A 23,854-nucleotide genomic window follows, 5' to 3' on the forward strand; every position below is an offset into this window, starting at 1 on the left:
GGAAAATACTTGAAAGAACTCTTTCTAGATATTCATTTAAGGGAATGCTCTAGCAATTCCGGTAGAAAGTTCTGGAAAGTCCTTTCTACAAGAATCTTTGAAAGAACTCCTAAAGAAATCCATAATGGAACTCTTGGAGGAATGCTTCTTGAAGCAACTTCCGGAGAAACCTCTGAAGGAATTCCTGAAAAGAAAGATAATTACCGAAGGATTGTTTGAAAAATAATCTCAAAAAAATCTTAAAGGAACTCCTACAAACTCGTAGAGGAATCCTACAAAATCCCGTAAGAATGTACTGTATATTCTATGTCTAAAGATGCTCCTGGATGAAACCCTGGAAGAATGCCTGAAGGATCTCCTGGAAAATCCCTGAAGGATTTCTTCCAGGAAGCCCTGAAGTATCTCCTTCAAAAATTTCTACAGATACTCTTGCAGGAGTTACCGAAGAAACTCATTGCCGAGTTCCTGAGAATTTCCTGAAGGAACTCCGAAAATAATGATAGAAGGAGATCCCTTAGGAATTTCTGTAGGAACTTCTATGAAAAAAAAAAAGATTCCTGAAAGTGTCCCTGATAGATCTTCTACAAGAATTTCTGAAAGAACTCTTGGAGAAATCCCTAAAAGAACTCTCAAAAGGTTCCCCAAAGGGAACCCTCTAGGAATCATTGTAGGACCTCCTGGAAGAATCCCGGAAAGAACTCCTGGAGGAATTTCTGAAAAAAAAAACTCCATCAAGAATCCCTGAAGGAACTCCTACCAAAATATTTGACCTTCTGGAGAAATCCCTGAAGAAGAATCCTAGCTATGTGCAATCTGACAGAAGAAGATTGTCGAGATAAGAAGTCGAGTTTTAAAAACGCTAGTTTCTTGTTATTGGTTAACAGGCAAATTCGATGTCTTGAGGAACGACTCGTAAAGTTCACTCACAATCGAGGAATTGTTTATAGTATTCGCCCAGGTTTTTTTTCCGGGACTCGTTCATTAATTCCTTTCGGGATTCCTCCAGAAACTCCCTCTAGGACTCCTCCAGAAGTTACTCCATGGATTCCTCCCAGGGCTTTTTTTGGAATCCCTCTGGGGGTTTCTTCTTAGATTTCTCCAAGAGGAGCATCTGGGATCCCTTTAGAAGCTTCACTCGGGATATTTTCAGAACTTCATTCCGGGATTACTAATTTCTTCAGGGATTTCTTCAGGGCTCCTTCAAGAATCATCGAGGAATTCATTTCCAGATTCCTCCAGAAGCTCCTTCTGAGATTTCTCCAAGATTTATTTTTAGGTTTCACGAAGGAAATTTTTTCGGAGTACTCCAAGAACTTCTTGCCGAATTCCGTCACACGACATGGGCGTCCGCGATGCAGGCGATTCTCATTCGAGAAGGATGTTGGGAAGCCGTGAGTAGTACCGAAACCGTCAAAGCTCAAGCGTTGGTGCCGGAGGACCTGAAACAACGGGCGCTCGCCATCATCTGTTTAAATCTGGAAAGCTGCAATTACAGCTTGGTGTTGGAGGCGGCCGATGCGCGTGCCGCCTGGAAGAAGCTCGAATCAGCCTTTAAAGACAATGGCAGCGGCCTGACCAGAAAAATCGGGTTGCTAAGGAAGTTTACTTCGATCCGCCTCGTGAACTGTCAAACCGTCGAAGCCTACGTTGATGAGATGATGAGTACCGGACACAAGTTAGCCTCGGTGGGATTCAAGGTGGACGACTCCTGGTTGGCGGCCATGCTGCTGGTGGGGTTACCGGAACCGGATTATGAGCCTATGATAATGGGCCTCGAGGCGTCAGGTACCGTCCTGACGGCAGAGGCAGTGAAATCCAAAATTTTGCAAGACGTCAAGATCGAGCAGGGTCCTACCAATTGCAGTGAGGAAGGTGCGTTGTACAGCAAGCAAGGTTCCAGGAGATGCAAGTCAGTGCACTATACGATATCAAGCGGACAAAAATAAAAAAAAAGTGACTATCACTAAAACTTTTGTAATCTTTTTTTTAACATTCTAATTGAGAAAATCCCAAGGTTTCAAGATTCTAACACTTTGCGCTTCAAAGATATGAAACGTTTAAGATGAAGATTAGCGAAAAATCGTACTTTCTGCCGGATAAATCTTAAATTATTTCTTTCGTAGACATTTTTTTTCATGAGAAACTCCATAGTTTACAATACAATACAATTCCTTCAGGGATTCCTCCAGGAATTCCTTCAAGGATTCCTCCAGGAATTCCTTCAAGGATTCCTCCAGGAATTCCTTCAAGGATTCCTCCAGGAATTCCTTCAGGGATTCCTCCAGGAATTCCTTCTGGGATTCCTCCAGGAATTCCTTTAGGGATTCCTACAGGAATTCCTTTAGGGATTCTTCCAGGAATTCCTTTAGGGATTCCTCCAGGAATTCCTTTAGGGATTCCTCCAGGAATTCCTTTAGGGATTCCTCCAGGAATTCCTTTAGGGATTCCTCCAGGAATTCCTTTAGGGATTCCTCCAGGAATTCCTTTAGGGATTCCTCCAGGAATTCCTTTAGGGATTCCTCTAGGAATTCCTTTAGGGATTCCTCCAGGAATTCCTTTATGGATTCCTCCAGGAATTCCTTTAGGGATTCCTCCAGGAATTCCTTTAGGGATTCCTCCAGGAATTCCTTTAGGGATTCCTCCAGGAATTCCTTTAGGGATTCCTCCAGGAATTCCTTTAGGGATTCCTCCAGGAATTCCTTTAGGGATTCCTCCAGGAATTCCTTTAGGGATTCCTCCAGGAATTCCTTTAGGGATTTCTCTAGGAATTCCTTTAGGGATTCCTCCAGGAATTCCTTTATGGATTCCTCCAGGAATTCCTTTAGGGATTCCTCCAGGAATTCCTTTAGAGATTCCTCCAGGAATCCAAACCGACTTTTTTCTGCAGCACAGGCGGACTCCCTTCTGGAGTCCGGACGGTAGCCTCTCCGGAGTCCAGGTGGACTGCTCTTCGGAGTCCTGGCGGATACCTCTCCGGAGTCAAGCAGGACTCCTCTCCGAGATTCAGGTGGGCTCCTTTCCGAAGTTCAGCCGAAGTTCCTCCACGGTGTCCAGGCGACTCCTCCCCAGAATCCAGATCGATTTCACTGTGGAGCCCATGTGGACTCCTCCCCGGAGTCTAGACGGTAGCCTCTCCGGAGTCCAGACGACATCCTCACTGGAATCCTGGTAGACTTCTCACCAGAATTCAGCCGGACAACTCAGCGGAGTCCATGCGAACTCCTCACCGAAGTGCAGAATCCAAACCAACTGCAGCCCCTCTGGAGTCCGGGCGATAGCGTCTCCGGAGTCCAGGCTGAACTTCTCTCCGAAGTCCTGACGGACACCTCTCTAGAGTCCAGCAGAACTTCTCTCCGGGATTCAGGCGGGCCTCTCCCAAGTCCAGGCGGACTCCTCTTCGGAGTCCAGGCAGACTCTCCTTCGAAATCAAGGCGGACTTCTCTCCAGAGCCCCGGCAGACTCCTCCACGGTGTTCAAGCGAACAAGGAGTCCAGGCGACTCCTCCCCAGAATCCAGATCGATTTTACTGTGGAGCCCAGGCGGAATCCTTCCCGGTGTCCAGACGGTAGCCTCTCCGAAATCCAAGTAGACTGCTCTCCGGAGTGCAGGTCAACTCCTTCTCGGAGTCTAGGCAGACTCCTCCTCAGAGTCCAGGTAAACACTTCTTCGGAGTCCAGGCTGTGAAATTTTGGTAGCCTCTTCGTCGCTTTTGTACTTCTCTGGATCTAAAAGAACGAATGAAATGGAAAATAAGTCAGGAATCCAGGCAGACGTCTAATCGGAGTCCAGGCAGACTCCTCTTCGGTGTTCAGGCGGACTTCTTTTAAGAGGTCAGGCGAACTCTTCTTCGGAGTCCAGGCAGACTCCTTTCCAGAGTTCAGGTGGATTCCTCCCCGGAGTCCCGGCGGACTCTCCTTCGGAGTCTAGGCGGATTTCTCTCCGGAGTCCAGGCGAACTACTTTCTGGAGTCCACACAAACACCTCCTCGGAGTCCAGGCGGACACCTCTCCGGAGTCCTGTAGGACTCCTCTCCGGGGTTCAGGCGGACTCCTCTTCGAAGTCCAGGCAGACTCCTCCCCGGAGTCCAAGCGGACTCTCCTTCGGAGTCAAGACGGACTTCTCTTCAGAGCCCCTGCAGACTCCTTCAGGGTGTCCAGGCGACTCCTCCCAAGAATCCAAATCGATTTCACTGTGGAGCCCAGGTGGAATCCTTCCCGGTGTCCAGACGGTAGCCTCTCCGAAATCCAATTGAACTGTTCTCCGGAGTGCAGGCCAACTTCTCCTCGGAGTCTAGGCAAACTCCGGAGGAATTCCCGGAGGAATCTCCGGAGGAATTTCCGGAGGAATCTCCGGAGGAATTCCCGGAGGAATCTCCGGAGGAATTCCCGGAGGAATCTCCGGAGGAATTCCCGGAGGAATCTCCGGAGGAATTCCCGGAGGAATCTCCGGAGCAATTCCCGGAGGAATCTCCGGAGGAATTCCCGGAGGAATCTCCGAAGGAATTCCTGGAGGAATCTCCGAAAGAATTCCTGGAGGAATCTCCGAAGGAATTCCTGGAGGAATCTCCGGAGGAATTCCTGGAGGAATCTCCGGAGGAATTCCTGGAGGAATCTCCGGAGGAATTCCTGGAGGAATCTCCGGAGGAATTCCTGTCTCCGGAGGAATTCCTGGAGGAATCTCCGGAGGAATTCCTGGAGGAATCTCCGGAGGAATTCCTGGAGGAATCTCCGGAGGAATTCCTGGAGGAATCTCCGGAGGAATTCCTGGAGGAATCTCCGGAGGAATTCCTGGAGGAATCTCCAGAGGAATTACGGGAGGAATCTCCGGAGGAATTCCGGGAGGAATCTCCGGAGGAATTCCGGGAGGAATCTCCGGAGGAATTCCAGGAGGAATCTCCGGAGGAATTTTTGGCTGAATCTCCGAAAAAAATAACTGCAGGAATCTGCGAAAGAAATTCCGTGAGAAATCTACGGAGGATTACCTTGAGAATTTTCTTAAGTATAAGTATAAGTATAAGTATAAGTATAAGTATAAGTATAAGTATAAGTATAAGTATAAGTATAAGTATAAGTATAAGTATAAGTATAAGTATAAGTATAAGTATAAGTATAAGTATAAGTATAAGTATAAGTATAAGTATAAGTATAAGTATAAGTATAAGTATAAGTATAAGTATAAGTATAAGTATAAGTATAAGTATAAGTATAAGTATAAGTATAAGTATAAGTATAAGTATAAGTATAAGTATAAGTATAAGTATAAGTATAAGTATAAGTATAAGTATAAGTATAAGTATAAGTATAAGTATAAGTATAAGTATAAGTATAAGTATAAGTATAAGTATAAGTATAAGTATAAGTATAAGTATAAGTATAAGTATAAGTATAAGTATAAGTATAAGTATAAGTATAAGTATAAGTATAAGTATAAGTATAAGTTTAAGTATAAGTATAAGTATAAGTATAAGTATAAGTATAAGTATAAGTATAAGTATAAGTATAATTATAAGTATAAGTATAAGTATAAGTATAAGTATAAGTATAAGTATAAGTATAAGTATAAGTATAAGTATAAGTATAAGTATAAGTATAAGTATAAGTATAAGTATAAGTATAAGTATAAGTATAAGTATAAGTATAAGCAAATAAGTATATGTATAAGCAAATTTTCAATGAATATGAAGTGCAAATGAAAAAAAAAATATGACATCCACCATCTCCGGAGGAATTCCGGGAGAAATCGCCGGAGGAATTCCGGGAGAAATCTCCAGAGGAATTCCGGGAGGAATCTCCGGAGAAATTCCGGGAGGAATCTCCGGAGGAATTCCCGGAGGAATCTCCGGAGGAATTTACGGAGGAATCTCCGGAGGAATTCCCGGAGGAATCTCCGGAGGGATTCCCGGAGGAATCTCCGGAGGAATTCCCGGAGGAATCTCCGAGGAATTCCCGGAGGAATCTCCGGAGGAATTCCCGGAGGAATCTCCGGAGGAATTCCCGGAGGAATCTCCGGAGGAATTCCCGGAGGAATCTCCGGAGGAATTCCCGGAGGAATCTCCGGAGGAATTCCCGGAGGAATCTCCGGAGGAATTCCCGGAGGAATCTCCGGAGGAATTCCCGGAGGAATCTCCGGAGGAATTCCCGGAGGAATCTCCGGAGGAATTCCCGGAGGAATCTCCGGAGGAATTCCCGGAGGAATCTCCGGAGGAATTCCCGGAGGAATCTCCGGAGGAATTCCCGGAGGAATCTCCGGAGGAATTCCCGGAGGAATCTCCGGAGGAATTCCCGGAGGAATCTCCGGAGGAATTCCCGGAGGAATCTCCGGAGGAATTCCCGGAGGAATCTCCGGAGGAATTCCCGGAGGAATCTCCGGAGGAATTCCCGGAGGAATCTCCGGAGGAATTCCCGGAGGAATCTCCGGAGGAATTCCCGGAGGAATCTCCGGAGGAATTCCCGGAGGAATCTCCGGAGGAATTCCCGGAGGAATCTCCGGAGGAATTCCCGGAGGAATCTCCGGAGGAATTCCCGGAGGAATCTCCGGAGGAATTCCCGGAGGAATCTCCGGAGGAATTCCCGGAGGAATCTCCGGAGGAATTCCCGGAGGAATCTCCGGAGGAATTCCCGGAGGAATCTCCGGAGGAATTCCCGGAGGAATCTCCGGAGGAATTCCCGGAGGAATCTCCGGAGGAATTCCCGGAGGAATCTCCGGAGGAATTCCCGGAGGAATCTCCGGAGGAATTCCCGGAGGAATCTCCGGAGGAATTCCCGGAGGAATCTCCGGAGGAATTCCCGGAGGAATCTCCGGAGGAATTCCCGGAGGAATCTCCGGAGGAATTCCCGGAGGAATCTCCGGAGGAATTCCCGGAGGAATCTCCGGAGGAATTCCCGGAGGAATCTCCGGAGGAATTCCCGGAGGAATCTCCGGAGGAATTCCCGGAGGAATCTCCGGAGGCATTCCCGGAGGAATCTCCGGAGGAATTCCCGGAGGAATCTCCGGAGGAATTCCCGGAGGAATCTCCGGAGGAATTCCCGGAGGAATCTCCGGAGGAATTCCCGGAGGAATCTCCGGAGGAATTCCCGGAGGAATCTCCGGAGGAATTCCTGGAGGAATCTCCGGAGGAATTCCTGGAGGAATCTCCGGAGGAATTCCTGGAGGAATCTCCGGAGGAATTCCTGGAGGAATCTCCGGAGGAATTCCTGGAGGAATTCCTGGAGGAATCTCCGGAGGAATCTCCGGAGGAATTCCTGGAGGAATCTCCGGAGGAATTCCTGGAGGAATCTCCGGAGGAATTCCTGGAGGAATCTCCGGAGGAATTCCTGGAGGAATCTCCGGAGGAATTCCTGGAGGAATCTCCGGAGGAATTCCTGGAGGAATCTCCGGAGGAATTCCTGGAGGAATCTCCGGAGGAATTCCTGGAGGAATCTCCGGAGGAATTCCTGGAGGAATCTCCGGAGGAATTCCTGGAGGAATCTCCGGAGGAATTCCTGGAGGAATCTCCGGAGGAATTCCTGGAGGAATCTCCGGAGGAATTCCTGGAGGAATCTCCGGAGGAATTCCTGGAGGAATCTCCGGAGGAATTCCTGGAGGAATCTCCGGAGGAATTCCTGGAGGAATCTCCGGAGGAATTCCTGGAGGAATCTCCGGAGGAATTCCTGGAGGAATCTCCGGAGGAATTCCTGGAGGAATCACCGAAGAAATTACCGCAGGAATCTCCGAAGGAACTGCTGGAGGAATATCTGGAGGAATCTTTGCAGGAATTACTGGAGAAATCTCAGGAAAATTCTTTGGAGAAATCTCCGGAGGAGTAGGAATTTCTGGAGCAATACCTGGAGGAATTTCCGAGAGAATTTCAGAAAGAATCTTTGGAGGAATTATTACAGAAATCTCCCCAATGCCACTTCTGGTGTAATCTTTAAAGAAAATACTGGAGAAATACCAGAAGAAACTATGAGCCCATAAAGTTACTCCTACAGGAGACCTAGAAGGAGCTTCTGAAGGAATCCCGGAAGATGTTGCTGGAGGGAGGGTTTCTCAGATAAATCTAATAAACAATTCCTGGAGAAATCCCAAAGGGAATTCCCTGAAGATTCATATAAGAAACGCCCAGAGAAAACCTAGAGAAATCCTCAATAGTTCTATTTTAGAATAAAAAACTCCTGTAGAAATCCTAGAAGGAACTCTTGGAATCCCGGAAAGAATTCCTGCGGTAATCTCCGAACAAATATCTGAGTGAACCCTAGAACAAAATACTTGAGAAATCCCGATTGAAATTATTAGAGGATGGTTCGAAAAAACTCTTGGTAGAATCTTAGAAAACACCTCTGGCGAAAACCCTGAAGGAACTCCTAGAAGATCCCATGCTGTTAAATCCTGGAAAAAACATTGTAAGAAAGTCTTGAGGAATTCACCGACTTCGGTAATGTTTTACCAAAATCTCAACCGTTAAGTGTGTTTTACAGGAAAAATTCGGTAAAGCTTGCAACTTTTACCGAGCTTCGTTAGAGTTTGACAGATATACGATAACATTTTACCGATTTTTTGTATTTTTTTACAGAATTCCGGTCAAAACCATTACCGAACGCTCAGCAGTTGAAATTTCGGTAAAATTTATCGAACGCTGTGTACGGAATACCAGAAGATTCACCACAAAGAATCCTACGCGGTTCTTCATTAAATTCCACGTGAAGCTTTGTCCCAGTATTTTTTCAAGAACTCCATAAAGTAACCGTCAGAGTCCCAGCAGAATTCCTCCCACCGTAGTCCGAGCCCCTATATTGCAGAATTTATAATTGATATCTTACCATAGTTCTCGCTATAATCCCAAGTAATCAAAAGTTCCGCTTTCCATGACAAAAAGCACTTCCAAGTTCTACAAAGTCCAGATGAGGTTCCGAACAGAACTTCCTAGTTGCTTAAGAGGCTAACAATGAACTTCACACATAAGTTCCAGCAAGGCTCATTGTTAGCCTCTTAATCAGCCAGAAAGTTCCATTCGGAACTTTATCTGAACTTCGTGGAACTTGAAAGCTGCATAAGATGCTACTCGGAACTTTGTTGGAACTTTCTAGTTCCTTGAAATTCATTTCAGTAGCTTGTATAAGTGTAAGTATAAATATAAGTATAAGTATAAGTATAAGTATAAGTATAAGTATAAGTATAAGTATAAGTATAAGTATAAGTATAAGTATAAGTATAAGTATAAGTATAAGTATAAGTATAAGTATAAGTATAAGTATAAGTATAAGTATAAGTATAAGTATAAGTATAAGTATAAGTATAAGTATAAGTATAAGTATAAGTATAAGTATAAGTATAAGTATAAGTATAAGTATAAGTACAGTCGACTCTCCACATGTCGATGTTCTACATCTCGATATCTCTCCCAATCTAGATGGTTTGGTCGGTCCCTTCAATCTGCATACATTTTACCTTTCTACATGTCGATATCTCCTTATCTCGATATCTCTCTATCTCGATGCGATCTCGTTTGCTTTTGTTCGAAATTTACTCTCCATATGTCGATATGCCCGTTCTTACAGGTTGCTAGATCTAGTTTCTTAACTGCAAAACATTCTGTGAAGGTGAAATGACATCTGTTTGTTGACGGTTTTTCCTAGTTACGGACGATTTTCCAATCTAGTGTGCATTACAAATTTGTTCTTGAGTTCGATATCTCCCTATCTCGATGGTCCACTATCGAGATGTAGAGAGTCAACTGTATAAGTATAAGTATATGGATAAGCAAATAAGTATATGTATAAGCAAATTTTCAATGAATATAAAGTGCAAATGAAAAAAAATATTATGCCCACCAGATTCGAACCGTTGTTCGCTGCGTTGGAGCCCTACACTCTACCCCGACACCACAATTGTGATGAACTACCAAGCGGATGAAATCTGACTTGAATCAATCCTCTGTCGACATCTAAGTATACACACTTGTACAGTACCGAAGTAGACGTGTGCGCCGAAGCAGTTTTCACCGGCGGCGGCGTTCATAGTAATTTGATGCAGCGGCGGCGGCGACGCCGGCGCCACGCCGTATGCCCTATTCGGCGGCGGCGGCGGCGGCGTGATCGGCGTGACCAATTTTTTATTATCTTTTTTTAGTGAAGTGCAATTTCTAGTCATTAGCCGTTATGTCTCCGACAAACTTTTTGCTTTTTTCTACACCGTGCTTTTCAAATGGGCGCTGGGTACCCGGGTACCCTGTCGGCCACATAAGGGTTAAAAGTCATTTTTTTTAATCTATTTTGAGGTTTCGACAAGAGTTTCGATAAAAACTATCCCCATAAGAATTATGCTTTACATTTTAGGGAGAATGCTTGAAAGCGTTATCAGGAAATTTATTAAGGATTTCTCTAGATAGAAATTCACAACGTCACACGTCTCTTCTAAGGAAATTATAAATATTCTAAAACTCATTTAAGACCAGTGCTGTCAAAGTAAAATTCGAAATTTTGTTCAAGCTCTGTTAGGGTTCTTTTCAGCAATTCTTCCAAGGATGCTTTCATGTGTTTCTTCAGGAATCGGGGAATTTTATCCACTAATACCATTCAGGCATTGCGCAAGAAATATTTTCAAGAATACATACTATTCCAGGAGTTCTTTCAGGGTTTGTTCCAAATCATCCTTCAAAAATTCATTATTAGATTTTTTCAAGAATTCTTCAAATACCTTTGTCTGAAATTTCTGCACGGATTCCCGAAGATTTTTTTCCAAGGATTTCTTCAAAAACTTCTTTATGATTTAATTTAGAAAAGTCTTCAAGATTTTTCGCAGCAACTTCTCTATGATTTTTCCTTATTTTTTTCCAAAAATTTCTCATAAAATTCAGAAATTCCTCCTAAGCTATCTCATGAGTTTTTTTTCTACTTCTCTGTTGGAGAAATTAAGCCACTGCGACTGCGTCCAATTGATTGAACTTTGGTGGCGAATCTTAGGGGTTCCTCTAGGTATTCCCCAGGAACTTCTCCAGGAGCCCCTCAAACGATTGTTTCTGAAATAGTTTCAGTAAAATTAAATCTCTAGAGGATTTTTTGCAAATTATTTTTAAATTACTTCAGGTAACCTTCGAAGAATAACGTCAACATGGTTCATGTAATTTAATGCAATACTTCTGTAATTACCTGTAGAGGAATATCTCTAAGAATTCCCGGAAAAATCTCTAAAGGAATCCCAGGAAATATTTTCTGAGAGTCGCAGGAGGAATTCAAAGGCATTTCTTCGGTAACCCATGACGAAATTTTCTAAAGAATTCATGGAGGACCTTATGAAGAATTTGCGGAAATTCTCTAAAAATTTCGAAAATTATAAAACAATCCGTGGGTAAATGTTTGAGGTAATCTTTTGCTTTCATGATCACCTTTTGATTCTTGAAAAATCCTTAAACTACTAAAGGAGTCTTAAAGTGATATTTCAGAAAGAATTACTCAACAAGTTTTAGATGGAACCTTCATGAATTCCATCTAAAACTAAGTAAGTTTCCTGGAGGATTTTCTGGAGATATTCTAGAACGACTCCCTGCAGGGTGATGTGAAAGTATCCCAGGAAATTTTCGGAAAAAAATCTAGAAAGAGTTAAATTTCTGGAAACTCTCCCTCAGAAACCCTTGGTTGAATACCTTCAGGGATTTATTAATAGGGTAATTCGCTAATTGTTGAACACTACCCAAATGTTGAACAGTTTCTGAATATTTTATTATAAACCTTACTTAAGTAATTTTCATCCAACGTATACTTATGATGTAGATGAATATACATGTGGGTAACGATATTGTTCTAATTAAATTACAAAATTATACATATTTTACGTCAAAAAAATTTATTGAAAATTTTGTACCGCTGATGACACGAAAACTGCACAATTCTTAGAATTAATTTTAAGAAATTGCTGTTACGAAATAAGCTTTGCGGGCAAATCGACCACAAATATCAAAGGCACACTATATTTACAAGACATGGAAGGATGCCATTAACAGTTTACCATTGTTTAAAATCACATTTTCGTTGTAATTTAATTTGGAAAAATATTTTTCTAATCGCACTATCATTATGCATCCATGATCCAATTGTTGAACACTGGCATAACCTACGATGTTAGGACCATGACTGCTAGAATTTTTTTCACTTTACCTAACCGTGCATTGCATGGGGTTTCAAGGGCATTCCAGGGATGTTCTAGGGGTGTTCCAGTGGGATTCAGAAAGATTCCAGTGGTTTTCAATGAGTTTCAAGGGCGTTCCAGAGGTTTTCAAGGGGAATTCAGAGTGTTAAGGGTGTCCAAGGAGTATTTCAAGGCGTTCCAGGAGGCTCAGGAGCAACCCACGGGTTTTCAAGGGATTTCAGGGTCGTTCCATGTGTGTTCTTAGGGGTTGGGTTGGGAGTGGGTCCCATGGGTTTCCAGGAGAGTTTCAGGGGCTTTTAAAGACAAATCTTTTCAGCCATTTTCGCATCTAGTCATGTTTAAAACGATTTCAGTCCACTAAAGCTCTCTTCAAATGTGCGATTCCTTGTCATTTAAATGAATTGTCACTAGCTCGGAATAGCTGGGAACAAAACACGAAAAACCAGGAAAAAAGTCCGCCAGAGTGAAAAAATGTCGAATGTCGGATCAAAGTCGGGTCAAATTTTATCAAATGTTGGACCACTGTTGGACCCACATCGGGTAACTATCGTGTCTATGTTGGGTTTGGTGGCCAAAATAAAAATAGGTGAATGATAGGTTGATGTCGGGTTATACGTCATCAATTACGAACAAAGCTTCAACCGTTCAACAATTGGCGAGAACCGTTCAACATTAGGATGAGCTAGCTTAAGGAAGCGTTCAACATTTGGGTTACAGACTTCCCATACAAATGTTCTATTTTCTCTTAGAAAATGGAATTTAAGGGAATACAAATTCAATGGGCAGTATAAGGGATAAGTAGATCTAGACGTTCACTGGATATTTTTCAACTAAAGTGGAATTATGCACGGAAAAACAAACGAAAACCAAAATGCCAGTACTAACCGTTCAACAATTGGCGAATTACCCTAAATATTCAAATAAAAAATCCAAGAGAAATCTCTTACCAAAATTCAGGGAGGATGCTCTGGAAGAATTCTAGGAGGAATTCATGAATATATTTGTAAAGGAATCACTGAAAGAATGTCTGGAGAAATAATTTTACAGTAAACGTTCCTAGAAATTTCCAAAGGAAAATTTGTTACACTTTCTTGGAATTGTTACTGAAGATATTTCTAAATTGGATTTGTTACTAAAGATATTTAGAAATTTCTGATCAATCCGATTGAAAATCTTAAAAATGTCTTTGGAAGAATTTCAGTAAAAATTTCTGGTGAAATACATGAAACTATATCCGGAGCAACTCATGAAGGAATCTTTATATGTTTTTTTTTGCAGAAATCACTGAAAGACTATCAACTGGATTCAGCAAACAAAATCATAGAAGAATTCTGGAGAATTTCATGGAGATACTCCATGAAGAAATTTGTAGAAGAAGCCCTGAAAGTATTTTTGAAAAAAAAAACGACGGAGGAATTCCTGAAATAATTCTGGGATAACTATGTAAATATAATTCCTGGAGTAATTTTTGAATTTCATAAGTTACGCCACGCTTTGAGAAGGGAGGGATTCTGAAAAGCGTGATAATTGCAGAGGATATTCTATAAAAAAAAAGTGCCTAGGGGCGAGGGGATTGAAAATTGACCTTTTTTGCGCGACCTAATTTATAAAATTTCTAATAAATAATGGAACCATTTCAGGAGGTTCTCCATAGAAATTCTTTGGGATATTTGTGGAGGAACTAAGAGCATCTCTTAAAAATATTTCTGAAGAAACAATCGGGTTTTTTTAAGAATCTATGGAAAAATTTCTGAGTGAATTCCGGATTTTTTTCTGGAAGCATTCATGGTATTTTTTTCCTCTATAGGAATTTCCGAAGATTTCATGGAATGTATGCCTCCGAAAATGCCTTTCTTAAATTGCCATGAAAATCTTCCAAGAGATGTACAAAGAATATGTAGGAATGTGTTTGTGGACCGTGTGTTTGAGAATACCGCCAGAATTTTGTTCATAATCCATTATGATTTACAAAATAGTCTCGCTTAGTACCTAAAAATGAATAAGAGAATGATTACTGTAGGAAATCATTGAATGAAATCAAAACAATATGTTACAAAAGAACCACAAAAAGAACTTCGGAAAAATACGCCTAATATGGACAAGAAAAAAAATTGAAACTGTTTAAAAATAATCACTTTGATTGCTATTAGGTTTGAACTATTTAGGACGCGCACCTGTTCGATCCTAAAAGCTTGCGTTGTATATGACAAGCGTGGTTTTTTAGTGTTGTACTTTTTACAATGGCGCGCGTCCTGAAGGGTTAAACAGTTTGACGTGAAAAAAAATGATGCCGTTTACTCATCGGCGTGGGAAATTTTGTTCGGCGGCGTGGGAAAATATGAATAGCGGCGCGCCGGGTCAATTTAACTGGCGGCGGCGGCGTGTAAAAATCGTCGGCGACGGCGGCGCGGCGCGGCGGCGCACACGTCTATACCGAAGGTAACTTATCCATTAGCGTGGTTCAAAAAATCGTTTTTGCTCCACACCACTTGTTCGATTCCTAGCCAGATTATATGCCTTCTCACAAAATTTGAGCTCATTTGGTTGAAAATTGAGACTGCACAAGCCCGTCAAAGTTTGTATGGGAATTACTATGGGAAAACGATGTTTTTCATTCAATCGACCGTAGCATTTCCCCAAGTGCCCTATTGGGTTAGTCGACCCTTGGTAATACTAGGCTACTCTATATGCTACAACTTTGCCGAAGACCGCATTCAAATCGGACGCCTCATTAATTAGTTATCCATTTGTATCCAACTGGGCAAACTTTAGCTATGATCCTCCAGCTTCCCAGCAGGCAACATTGCTGCATATGGCGCCAAAGATAGCACACTGAAATCATGGCTACTATGTTCCACTGCAGAATGCAGTGATGCCCACCGAATAGTTTGACCATCATGAGTAAAGATTTCGATTCTGGATAAAAATCGGTAACTAATTAATGAGGCGTCCGATTTGAATGCGGTCTTCGGCAAAGTTGTAGCATATAGAGTAGCCTATGATTACCAAGGGTCGACTAACCCACTATGGCACTTGGGGAAATGCTACGGTTGATTGAATGAAAAACATCGTTTTCCCATAGTAATTCCCATACAAACTTTGACGGGCTTGTGCAGTCTCAATTTTCAACCAAATGAGCTCAAATTTTGTGAGAAGGCATATAATCTGGTTAGGAATCGAATAAGCGGTGTGGAGCAAAAACGATTTTTTGAACCACGCTATTATCCATATTGTGTATCTGTAGCAGCGCAGCGGTATGGTGGCAGCTTGTCACGCAGGAGGTCCCGGTTCAAATCTAAATAGGAGTGCCATACGCATTAGACACATTCTACCGTGACGTTACTACGTTTTGACGCCTTTTTGTTCAGATTTTTCACTTTAATCGAAAATTCGATCGTAAACCCTAAAATATTTTTGCATATTCGGATTCCTTGTAAAATTTCCAATATGTTTAATCTGTTGAACAGTTATTTTTCATTCGAAAAGTATGTTAAATATGGGAATTAGCAGCGTGACGTTACAACGTTGAGGCATAGGAAATTCCTTGCCTGAATTGCTCAAGAAATCGTTTTTTCTTCGATCGTCGTACGCAGTTGCGAAGAAATGACAGTTCAAATGGCAGTCCCCGTAGAAAGTTTCTGTCAGGAATTGGTCAGGAACCCAGACAACCAGAAATCGCATAAGGATGTACGCTGTACATCGTATAAAGTACTATTTTAACTCTCTATCGCATATATATACGGCTGAGGGACAATTTTCATCGCATATGATGTTATTTTTTGAACTTATTGCGATGTATCTGGTAAAATCATATAAAAGTGCAAATTAACTTTTATAATGTATAACTACATCGTAGTAGACGATATTCTGATGTTTTATTGCGACGAACTTTACTCATTCGCAAAAGAGTTCGAGCGGACTCGCACAGTGTCAATGGAATTCGCATAATTGCGCACTGCGATGATTATACGACTTCGTTTGGTACTTTTCTTATTATGTCAGTGAAAGTCGCATTTTTGTACAAACTAAATCGCATAAAAGTAAAAATAAACTCGTTAAAATGTGCATACAAACTCGCATAAGCTAGAATCGTTAACGTTGGTATATTGCGATGTGATATGTAATAACAAGGAAAGAGGTGCTGTTGGAGTGCCAAAAAGCTACAAGAAAGTTAACAGTCATAATTCTGGTTACAAAACAAGTTATAAAGTCATCATTTTTGTTTTAATGACCTGATAATTTGTAATGGGTGATGCTAGCAAGAGAGAGGTAGTGATAACTGTGCGGGAAATCACGTTTCGTCATTTTGAGCTCCAGATAGCGCAGGGAAACCAAGTGCATTCCAACACTGAGGTGAGTTAGAAGGTCATGATATTTAATCAATGTGATTCATAAGTAGTGTTTTGTGTTCAGTGTGAAGTGTGGCTCGAAAATCCAAAGGTTCTTAGTTCGATACTCAGGCGACAAGAAATGTTTTTTTTTTCGAATATTATTAAGTCGCATAAGATGCTATATTACGTCGCAATACTGTACACCGTGCATCGCATAAGATATCGCCTGAAATCATATAGCTTTTTTATTTTTCTGTCAATGCACGTATAGCGCCTCCACTTTTGTACGCATAAGGCACTTTTACTGCATCTTATGCGATGTAACTTCACCGCATAAAAGTACGTATAACATGAACATAAACTTCATTATACGTGTAAATTGGTTGTCTGGGAAGTTTCAGGCTTAAATATGTTCCCATTATAGGGCCCATATAGCCGAGGCGGTAAACGCACGGGTATTTAGCATGACCATGCTGAGGGTGACGGGTTCGATTCCCGGTCGGTCCAGGATCTTTTTGTAAAGGAAATTTCCTTGACTTCCTTGGGCATAGAGTATCTTCGTGCCTGCCACACGATATACACATGCAAAATGGTCATTGGCAGAGGAAGCTCTCAGTTAAAAACTGTGGAAGTGCTCATTGAACACTAAGCTGAGAAGCAGACTTTGTCCCAGTGAGGACGTTACGCCAAGAAGAAGAAGATGTTCCCATTATGGAATTCAATCGATCCGTCTGTTTTGCATTTTCATTAAATTGTTCCTTGTAGCGTATAATGGAATGTTATAAGGTTAACTGGAGGATTAGTATGCCAATCACAACAATGAAAACTTTTGACTTTCGTATTCGCTAAGTTCTAGTCCTAAGTTAGAAATTTTGATTTTTAGGTTTTGTTTTTGTTGATTGTTTACATCCATTCTGACAGACGGACTTCGTTCGGGTTGGATCGCAAAATATCGACAAAGCGAACCTCGTCGTCATGTTTGGGTCGCATCTGGAGCCGATCCGGATCCGACCCTATCAAATAAACGAATGTTTTGACAGCTGTTAGGGCGGATGCAGAGCAAAACTAGGTTCGCTCTACAAATAACCGAAAACGACATTCGCTTGCTATGATTTCACACATTCTTCATTACACCAACGAACCTAACCTCAAAATGACTGACAATTCTCAGGTCATTTTGACAGATGTATCATGAGCATGAAAAGGACGGCAACAAGATCGATAAAGTAGAATATATGATCCGTCTTTTTCATGCTTGTGTGTGGTCTGTCAAAATGACCTGAGAATTGTTAAATATTTTCATGGCTAGCTTTGTTGGTGTAATGAAGAATAAGAAGTCACTTCTCTCAGAAAAACGAAACCGTTTAAACGTCAAAATTTGCTGTGAGAGTACCTACGCCTACAAAAATGGTGAAGGAGACGCATGGTTGTTCAATGTTATTGTTCACATTTCTCTATGATCCACGCGTTACAAGTTGTACATGATTGTACCTACTGTCAATCATCAATCATGAAACTGTGAATTTCCAAAAAAAGATTCTTAGTATCTTCTGAAAACACGAGGCATAGTAGATATCTCGAGAAGGGGGACATTTCAATTCGATTACATAACTACATTACAGCCAAAACACTTACGTCACTTCGAGCTCCGGCCCCGTCCTATAGGTGGCGCCCATTTCGCGCGCCTCCAGAATCGATTCCATGATGCGGGACATGTTCCCCTCGAAATCGAGCGCCCACTGATTCAGCGTTGCCACGGCGAGTGTCACTTTGCGGCCCATCCTGCGGCGTTTCGCTGGCTAAAATTCAAATAGGAGAAAAACAGAAAATCAATTACTGTTAGAAAAGGAAGTCATCATCATTAGTTTTTTTTACACTGTTAGAATTTTGTAGAAAAAGGCACTTGTTTTTCGTGTTTCAAAAACGTATAGAAACCACAACTACTAAGCTACTTCATTCCGCACCGAGCTAAAAGCAAAACCACATGGGTCATCGTGTAAAAACAAATCATAAAATACTGACGAGCATTGCGTTGTGGCCAGCACCGTTTCCCGACTAAAAGCTTTTGCGGTTTTTGTCCTCCTCAATGCGCTCTTCTGCTGGTAAATCCTTTCTGGTTATTCTTTAACTTCAACCACCGCCAAAGGAATCGCAGCAGGCGATGGCAGCAGCAGTAAATCACCCAAACGACACTTGGAAGTAACTGACTAACAAACGGCTTACAGCGATCCGGTGTGGGAGTACACAGACCAACGACGAAAGAATACGTGAAAATAGGTCCTAATTCCTACGTCTAGTACGTGGTATGACGAGGCCGCCGCCGGCGGCGATGAGGTTGTTGAAAAGAGTATCGACCAAGCTTTCCGAATCGAGGAAGTCGATGACGCGACGGAGTGGTGGTGGTGGTAGTGGGCACCTAGACATAGCAGGCGTGTGGTACACGACGACTTGTTATGTTGAGCGGGAGGTGGCACGGTTTGTCCCTTTGGCGTGTGGTTTCCGTGGAAACTATACCGACTATAAGTGGTAATGTGTGTAGGTGGCGGGTTGCTTAGATTTACTTGGTGAAGGAGCGGGGTGGATGAGCTTTTCGTGGAGAAAAGTGATTCCGGAGTAGTAAAAACTAGGTAAGCCATTACCACGGACAGTTAGGCAGGGAACAAAGTAGGCTTTCGACAATATTATGTAATTAGTCAGGATGTTGTAAACATGTTGACGGCATTTTCGATTCTAGATCCCGGAACATGGTAAAAATTTTGACTGTTCAAGATTCTGCAAGAATCTGAACCAGATTCTGCAAGAATCTGAACCAGATTCTGCAAGAATCTGAACCAGATTCTGCCGGAATCTGGACCAGATTCTGCAGGAATCTGAACCAGATTCTGCTAGAATCTAAACCAGATTCTGCAAGAATCTGAATCAGGTTCTGCAAGAATCTGAATCAGGTTCTGCAAGAATCTGAATCAGGTTCTGCAAGAATCTGAACCAGATTCTGCAAGAATCTGAACCAGATTCTGCTCGAGCCTGAACCAGATTCTGGACGAATATGAAACAGATTCTGCACGAATCTGTCCTATATTCTACAAGAATCTGTCCCAAATTCTGCAAGAATCTGTCCCATATTCTGCAAGAATTTGTCCCTGATTTTGCCGGAATCTGGATAAGATTCTGCCGGAATCTGGACAAAATTCTGCCGGAATCTGGACAAGATTCTGCCGGAATCTAAACCAGATTCTGCCGGAATCTGAACTACGTTCTGCAGGAATCTGAAGCAGATTCTGCAAGAATCTTAACCAGATTCTGCCGGAATCTAAACCAGATTCTGCCGGAATCTGAACCAGATTCTGCCGGAATCTGAACCAGATTCTGCCGGAATCTGAACTAGATTCTGCCGGAATTTGAACCAGATTCTGCCAGAATCTGAACCGGATTCGGCAACGAATCTGAACCAGATTCTGCAACGAATCTGAACCAGATTCTGCCGGAAGATCTTGAACCAGAAACTGAAAGAATCTGAACCAAATTCTGCTAGAATCTGAACCAGATTCTGCCGGAATCTAAACCAGATTCTGCCACAAGACCTTGAACCAGAAACTGCAAGAATCTGAACCAGATTCTGCCGGAATCTGAACCAGATTCTGCCGGAATCTGAACCAGATTCTACCGGAATCTGAACCAGATTTTGCGGAATCTGAACCAGATTCTGCAAAAAATTGGAATCAGATTCTGCCGGAATCTGAAAAAGATTCTGCCGGAATCTGAACCAGATTCTGCCGGAATCTGAACCAGATTCTGCCGGAAGATCTTGAACCAGAAACTGAAAGAATCTGAACCAAATTCTGCTAGAATCTGAACCAGATTCTGCCGGAATCTAAACCAGATTCTGCCGGAAGACCTTGAACCAGAAACTGCAAGAATCTGAACCAGATTCTGCCGGAATCTGAACCAGATTCTGCCGGAATCTGAACCAGATTCTGCCGGAATCTGAACCAGATTTTGCCGGAATCTGAACTAGATTCTGCCGTAATCTGAACTGGATTCTGCCGGAATCTGAAACAGATTCTGCCAGAATCTGAACCAGATTCTACCGGAATCTGAACCAGATTCTGCCGGAATCTGAACCAGATTCTGCCGGAATCTGAACCAGATTCGGCAATGAATCTGAACCAGATTCTGCAACGAATCTGAACCAGATTCTGCCGGAATCTAAACCAGATTCTGCCGGAATCTAAACCAGATTCTGCCGGAATCTGAACCATATTCTGCCGGAATCTGAACCAGATTCTGCCGGAATCTGAACCAGATTCTGCAAGAATCTGAACCAGATTCTGCCGGAATCTGAACCAGATTCTGCCGGAATCTGAACCAGATTCTGCCGGAATCTGAACCAGATTCTGCCGGAATCTGAAGCAGATTCTGCCGGAATCTGAACCAGATTCTGCCGGAATCTGAACCAGATTCTGCCGGAATCTGAACCAGATTCTGCCGGAATCTGAACCAGATTCTGCCGGAATCTGAACCAGGTTCTGCCGGAATCTGAACCAGGGTCTGCCGGAACCAGATTCTGCCGGAATATGAACCAGATTCTGCCGGAATCTGAACCAGATTCTGCCGGAATCTGAAGCAGATTCTGCCGGAATCTGAACCAGATTCTGCCGGAATATGAACCAGATTCTGCCGGCATCTGAACCAGATTCTGCCGGAATCTGAACCAGATTCTGCCGGAATATGAACTAGATTCTGCCGGAATCTGGACAAGATTCTGCCGGAATCTGAACCAGATTCTGCCGGAATATGAACCAGATTCTGCCGGAATCTGAACCAGATTCTGCCGGAATCTGAACCAGATTCTGCCGGAATCTGAACCAGATTCTGCCGGAATCTGAACCAGATTCTGCCGGAATCTGAACCAAATTCTGCCGGAATCTGAACCAGGTTCTGCCGGAATCTGAACCAGGGTCTGCCGGAACCAGATTCTGCCGGAATATGAACCAGATTCTGCCGGAATCTGAACCAGATTCTGCCGGAATCTGAAGCAGATTCTGCCGGAATCTGAACCAGATTCTGCCGGAATATGAACCAGATTCTGCCGGCATCTGAACCAGATTCTGCCGGAATCTGAACCAGATTCTGCCGGAATATGAACTAGATTCTGCCGGAATCTGGACAAGATTCTGCCGGAATCTGAACCAGATTCTGCCGGAATATGAACCAGATTCTGCCGGAATCTGAACCAGATTCTGCCGGAATATGAACTAGATTCTGCCGGAATCAGGACAAGATTCTGCCGGAATCTGAACCAGATTCTGCCGGAATATGAACCAGATTCTGCCGGAATCTGAACCAGATTCTGCCGGAATCTGAAGCAGATTCTGCCGGAATCTGAACCAGATTCTGCCGGAATATGAACCAGATTCTGCCGGCATCTGAACCAGATTCTGCCGGAATCTGAACCAGATTCTGCCGGAATCTGAACCAGATTCTGCCGGAATCTGAACCAGATTCTGCCGGAATCTGAACCAGATTCTGCCGGAATATGAACTAGATTCTGCCGGAATCAGGACAAGATTCTGCCGGAATCTGAACCAGATTCTGCCGGAATATGAACCAGATTCTGCCGGAATCTGAACCAGATTCTGCCGGAATCTGAACCAGATTCTGCCGGAATCTGAACCAGATTCTGCCGGAATATGAACCAGATTCTGCCGGCATCTGAACCAGATTCTGCCGGAATCTGAACCAGATTCTGCCGGAATCTGAACCAGATTCTGCCGGAATCTGAACCAGATTCTGTCGGAATCTGAACCGGATTCTGCCGGAATCTGAACCAGGTTCTGCCGGAATCTGAACCAGGTTCTGCCGGAATCTGAACCAGATTCTGCCGGAATCTGAACCAGATTCTGCCGGAATCTGAACCAGATTCTGCCGGAATCTGAACCAGATTCTGCCGGAATCTGGACAAGATTCTGCCGGAATGTGGACAAGATTCTGCCGGAATCTGAACCAGATTCTACCGGAATCTGAACCAGATTCTGCCGGAATCTGAACCAGATTCTGCCGGAATCTGAACCAGATTCTGCCGGAATCTGAACCAGATTCTGCCGGAATCTGAACCAGATTCTGCCGGAATATGAACTAGATTCTGCCGGAATCAGGACAAGATTCTGCCGGAATCTGAACCAGATTCTGCCGGAATATGAACCAGATTCTGCCGGAATCTGAACCAGATTCTGCCGGAATCTGAAGCAGATTCTGCCGGAATCTGAACCAGATTCTGCCGGAATATGAACCAGATTCTGCCGGCATCTGAACCAGATTCTGCCGGAATCTGAACCAGATTCTGCCGGAATATGAACTAGATTCTGCCGGAATCTGGACAAGATTCTGCCGGAATCTGAACCAGATTCTGCCGGAATATGAACCAGATTCTGCCGGAATCTGAACCAGATTCTGCCGGAATATGAACTAGATTCTGCCGGAATCAGGACAAGATTCTGCCGGAATCTGAACCAGATTCTGCCGGAATATGAACCAGATTCTGCCGGAATCTGAACCAGATTCTGCCGGAATCTGAAGCAGATTCTGCCGGAATCTGAACCAGATTCTGCCGGAATATGAACCAGATTCTGCCGGCATCTGAACCAGATTCTGCCGGAATCTGAACCAGATTCTGCCGGAATCTGAACCAGATTCTGCCGGAATCTGAACCAGATTCTGCCGGAATCTGAACCAGATTCTGCCGGAATATGAACTAGATTCTGCCGGAATCAGGACAAGATTCTGCCGGAATCTGAACCAGATTCTGCCGGAATATGAACCAGATTCTGCCGGAATCTGAACCAGATTCTGCCGGAATCTGAACCAGATTCTGCCGGAATCTGAACCAGATTCTGCCGGAATATGAACCAGATTCTGCCGGCATCTGAACCAGATTCTGCCGGAATCTGAACCAGATTCTGCCGGAATCTGAACCAGATTCTGCCGGAATCTGAACCAGATTCTGTCGGAATCTGAACCAGATTCTGCCGGAATCTGAACCAGGTTCTGCCGGAATCTGAACCAGGTTCTGCCGGAATCTGAACCAGATTCTGCCGGAATCTGAACCAGATTCTGCCGGAATCTGAACCAGATTCTGCCGGAATCTGGACAAGATTCTGCCGGAATGTGGACAAGATTCTGCCGGAATCTGAACCAGATTCTACCGGAATCTGAACCAGATTCTGCCGGAATCTGATCCAGATTCTGCCGGAATCTGATCCAGATTCTGCCGGAATCTGATCCAGATTCTGCCGGAATCTGAACCAGATTCTGCCGGAATATGAACCAGATTCTGCCGGAATCTGAACCAGATTCTGCCGGAATATGAACCAGATTCTGCCGGAATCTGAACCAGATTCTGC

At 43.3% G+C, this 23,854-nt stretch overlaps 1 protein-coding gene across 4 annotated transcripts in view; it reads right to left on the bottom strand.

Annotated features, from left to right (window-relative positions):
* LOC109433644 (glutamine-dependent NAD(+) synthetase) overlaps positions 1-23,854 on the bottom strand; it is a 297,418-nt gene that overhangs the window by 16,093 nt on the left and 257,471 nt on the right. For 2 of the 4 annotated variants that reach the window (XM_062844188.1, XM_029855899.2), the window contains one exon: positions 18,090-18,253. In XM_062844188.1, the coding sequence (XP_062700172.1) occupies positions 18,090-18,235 (146 nt within the window). In that variant the 5' untranslated portion in view covers positions 18,236-18,253. Of the gene's footprint in view, positions 1-18,089; positions 18,254-18,329; positions 18,423-18,476; positions 19,041-23,854 lie in introns of those variants that run through there. The other 2 variants (XM_029855900.2, XM_019710100.3) reach the window with 2 other exon arrangements.

The sequence above is a fragment of the Aedes albopictus genome, chromosome 1 (assembly GCF_035046485.1).
Source record: "Aedes albopictus strain Foshan chromosome 1, AalbF5, whole genome shotgun sequence".
In the NCBI taxonomy this organism is placed as follows: Eukaryota; Metazoa; Arthropoda; class Insecta; order Diptera; family Culicidae; genus Aedes; species Aedes albopictus.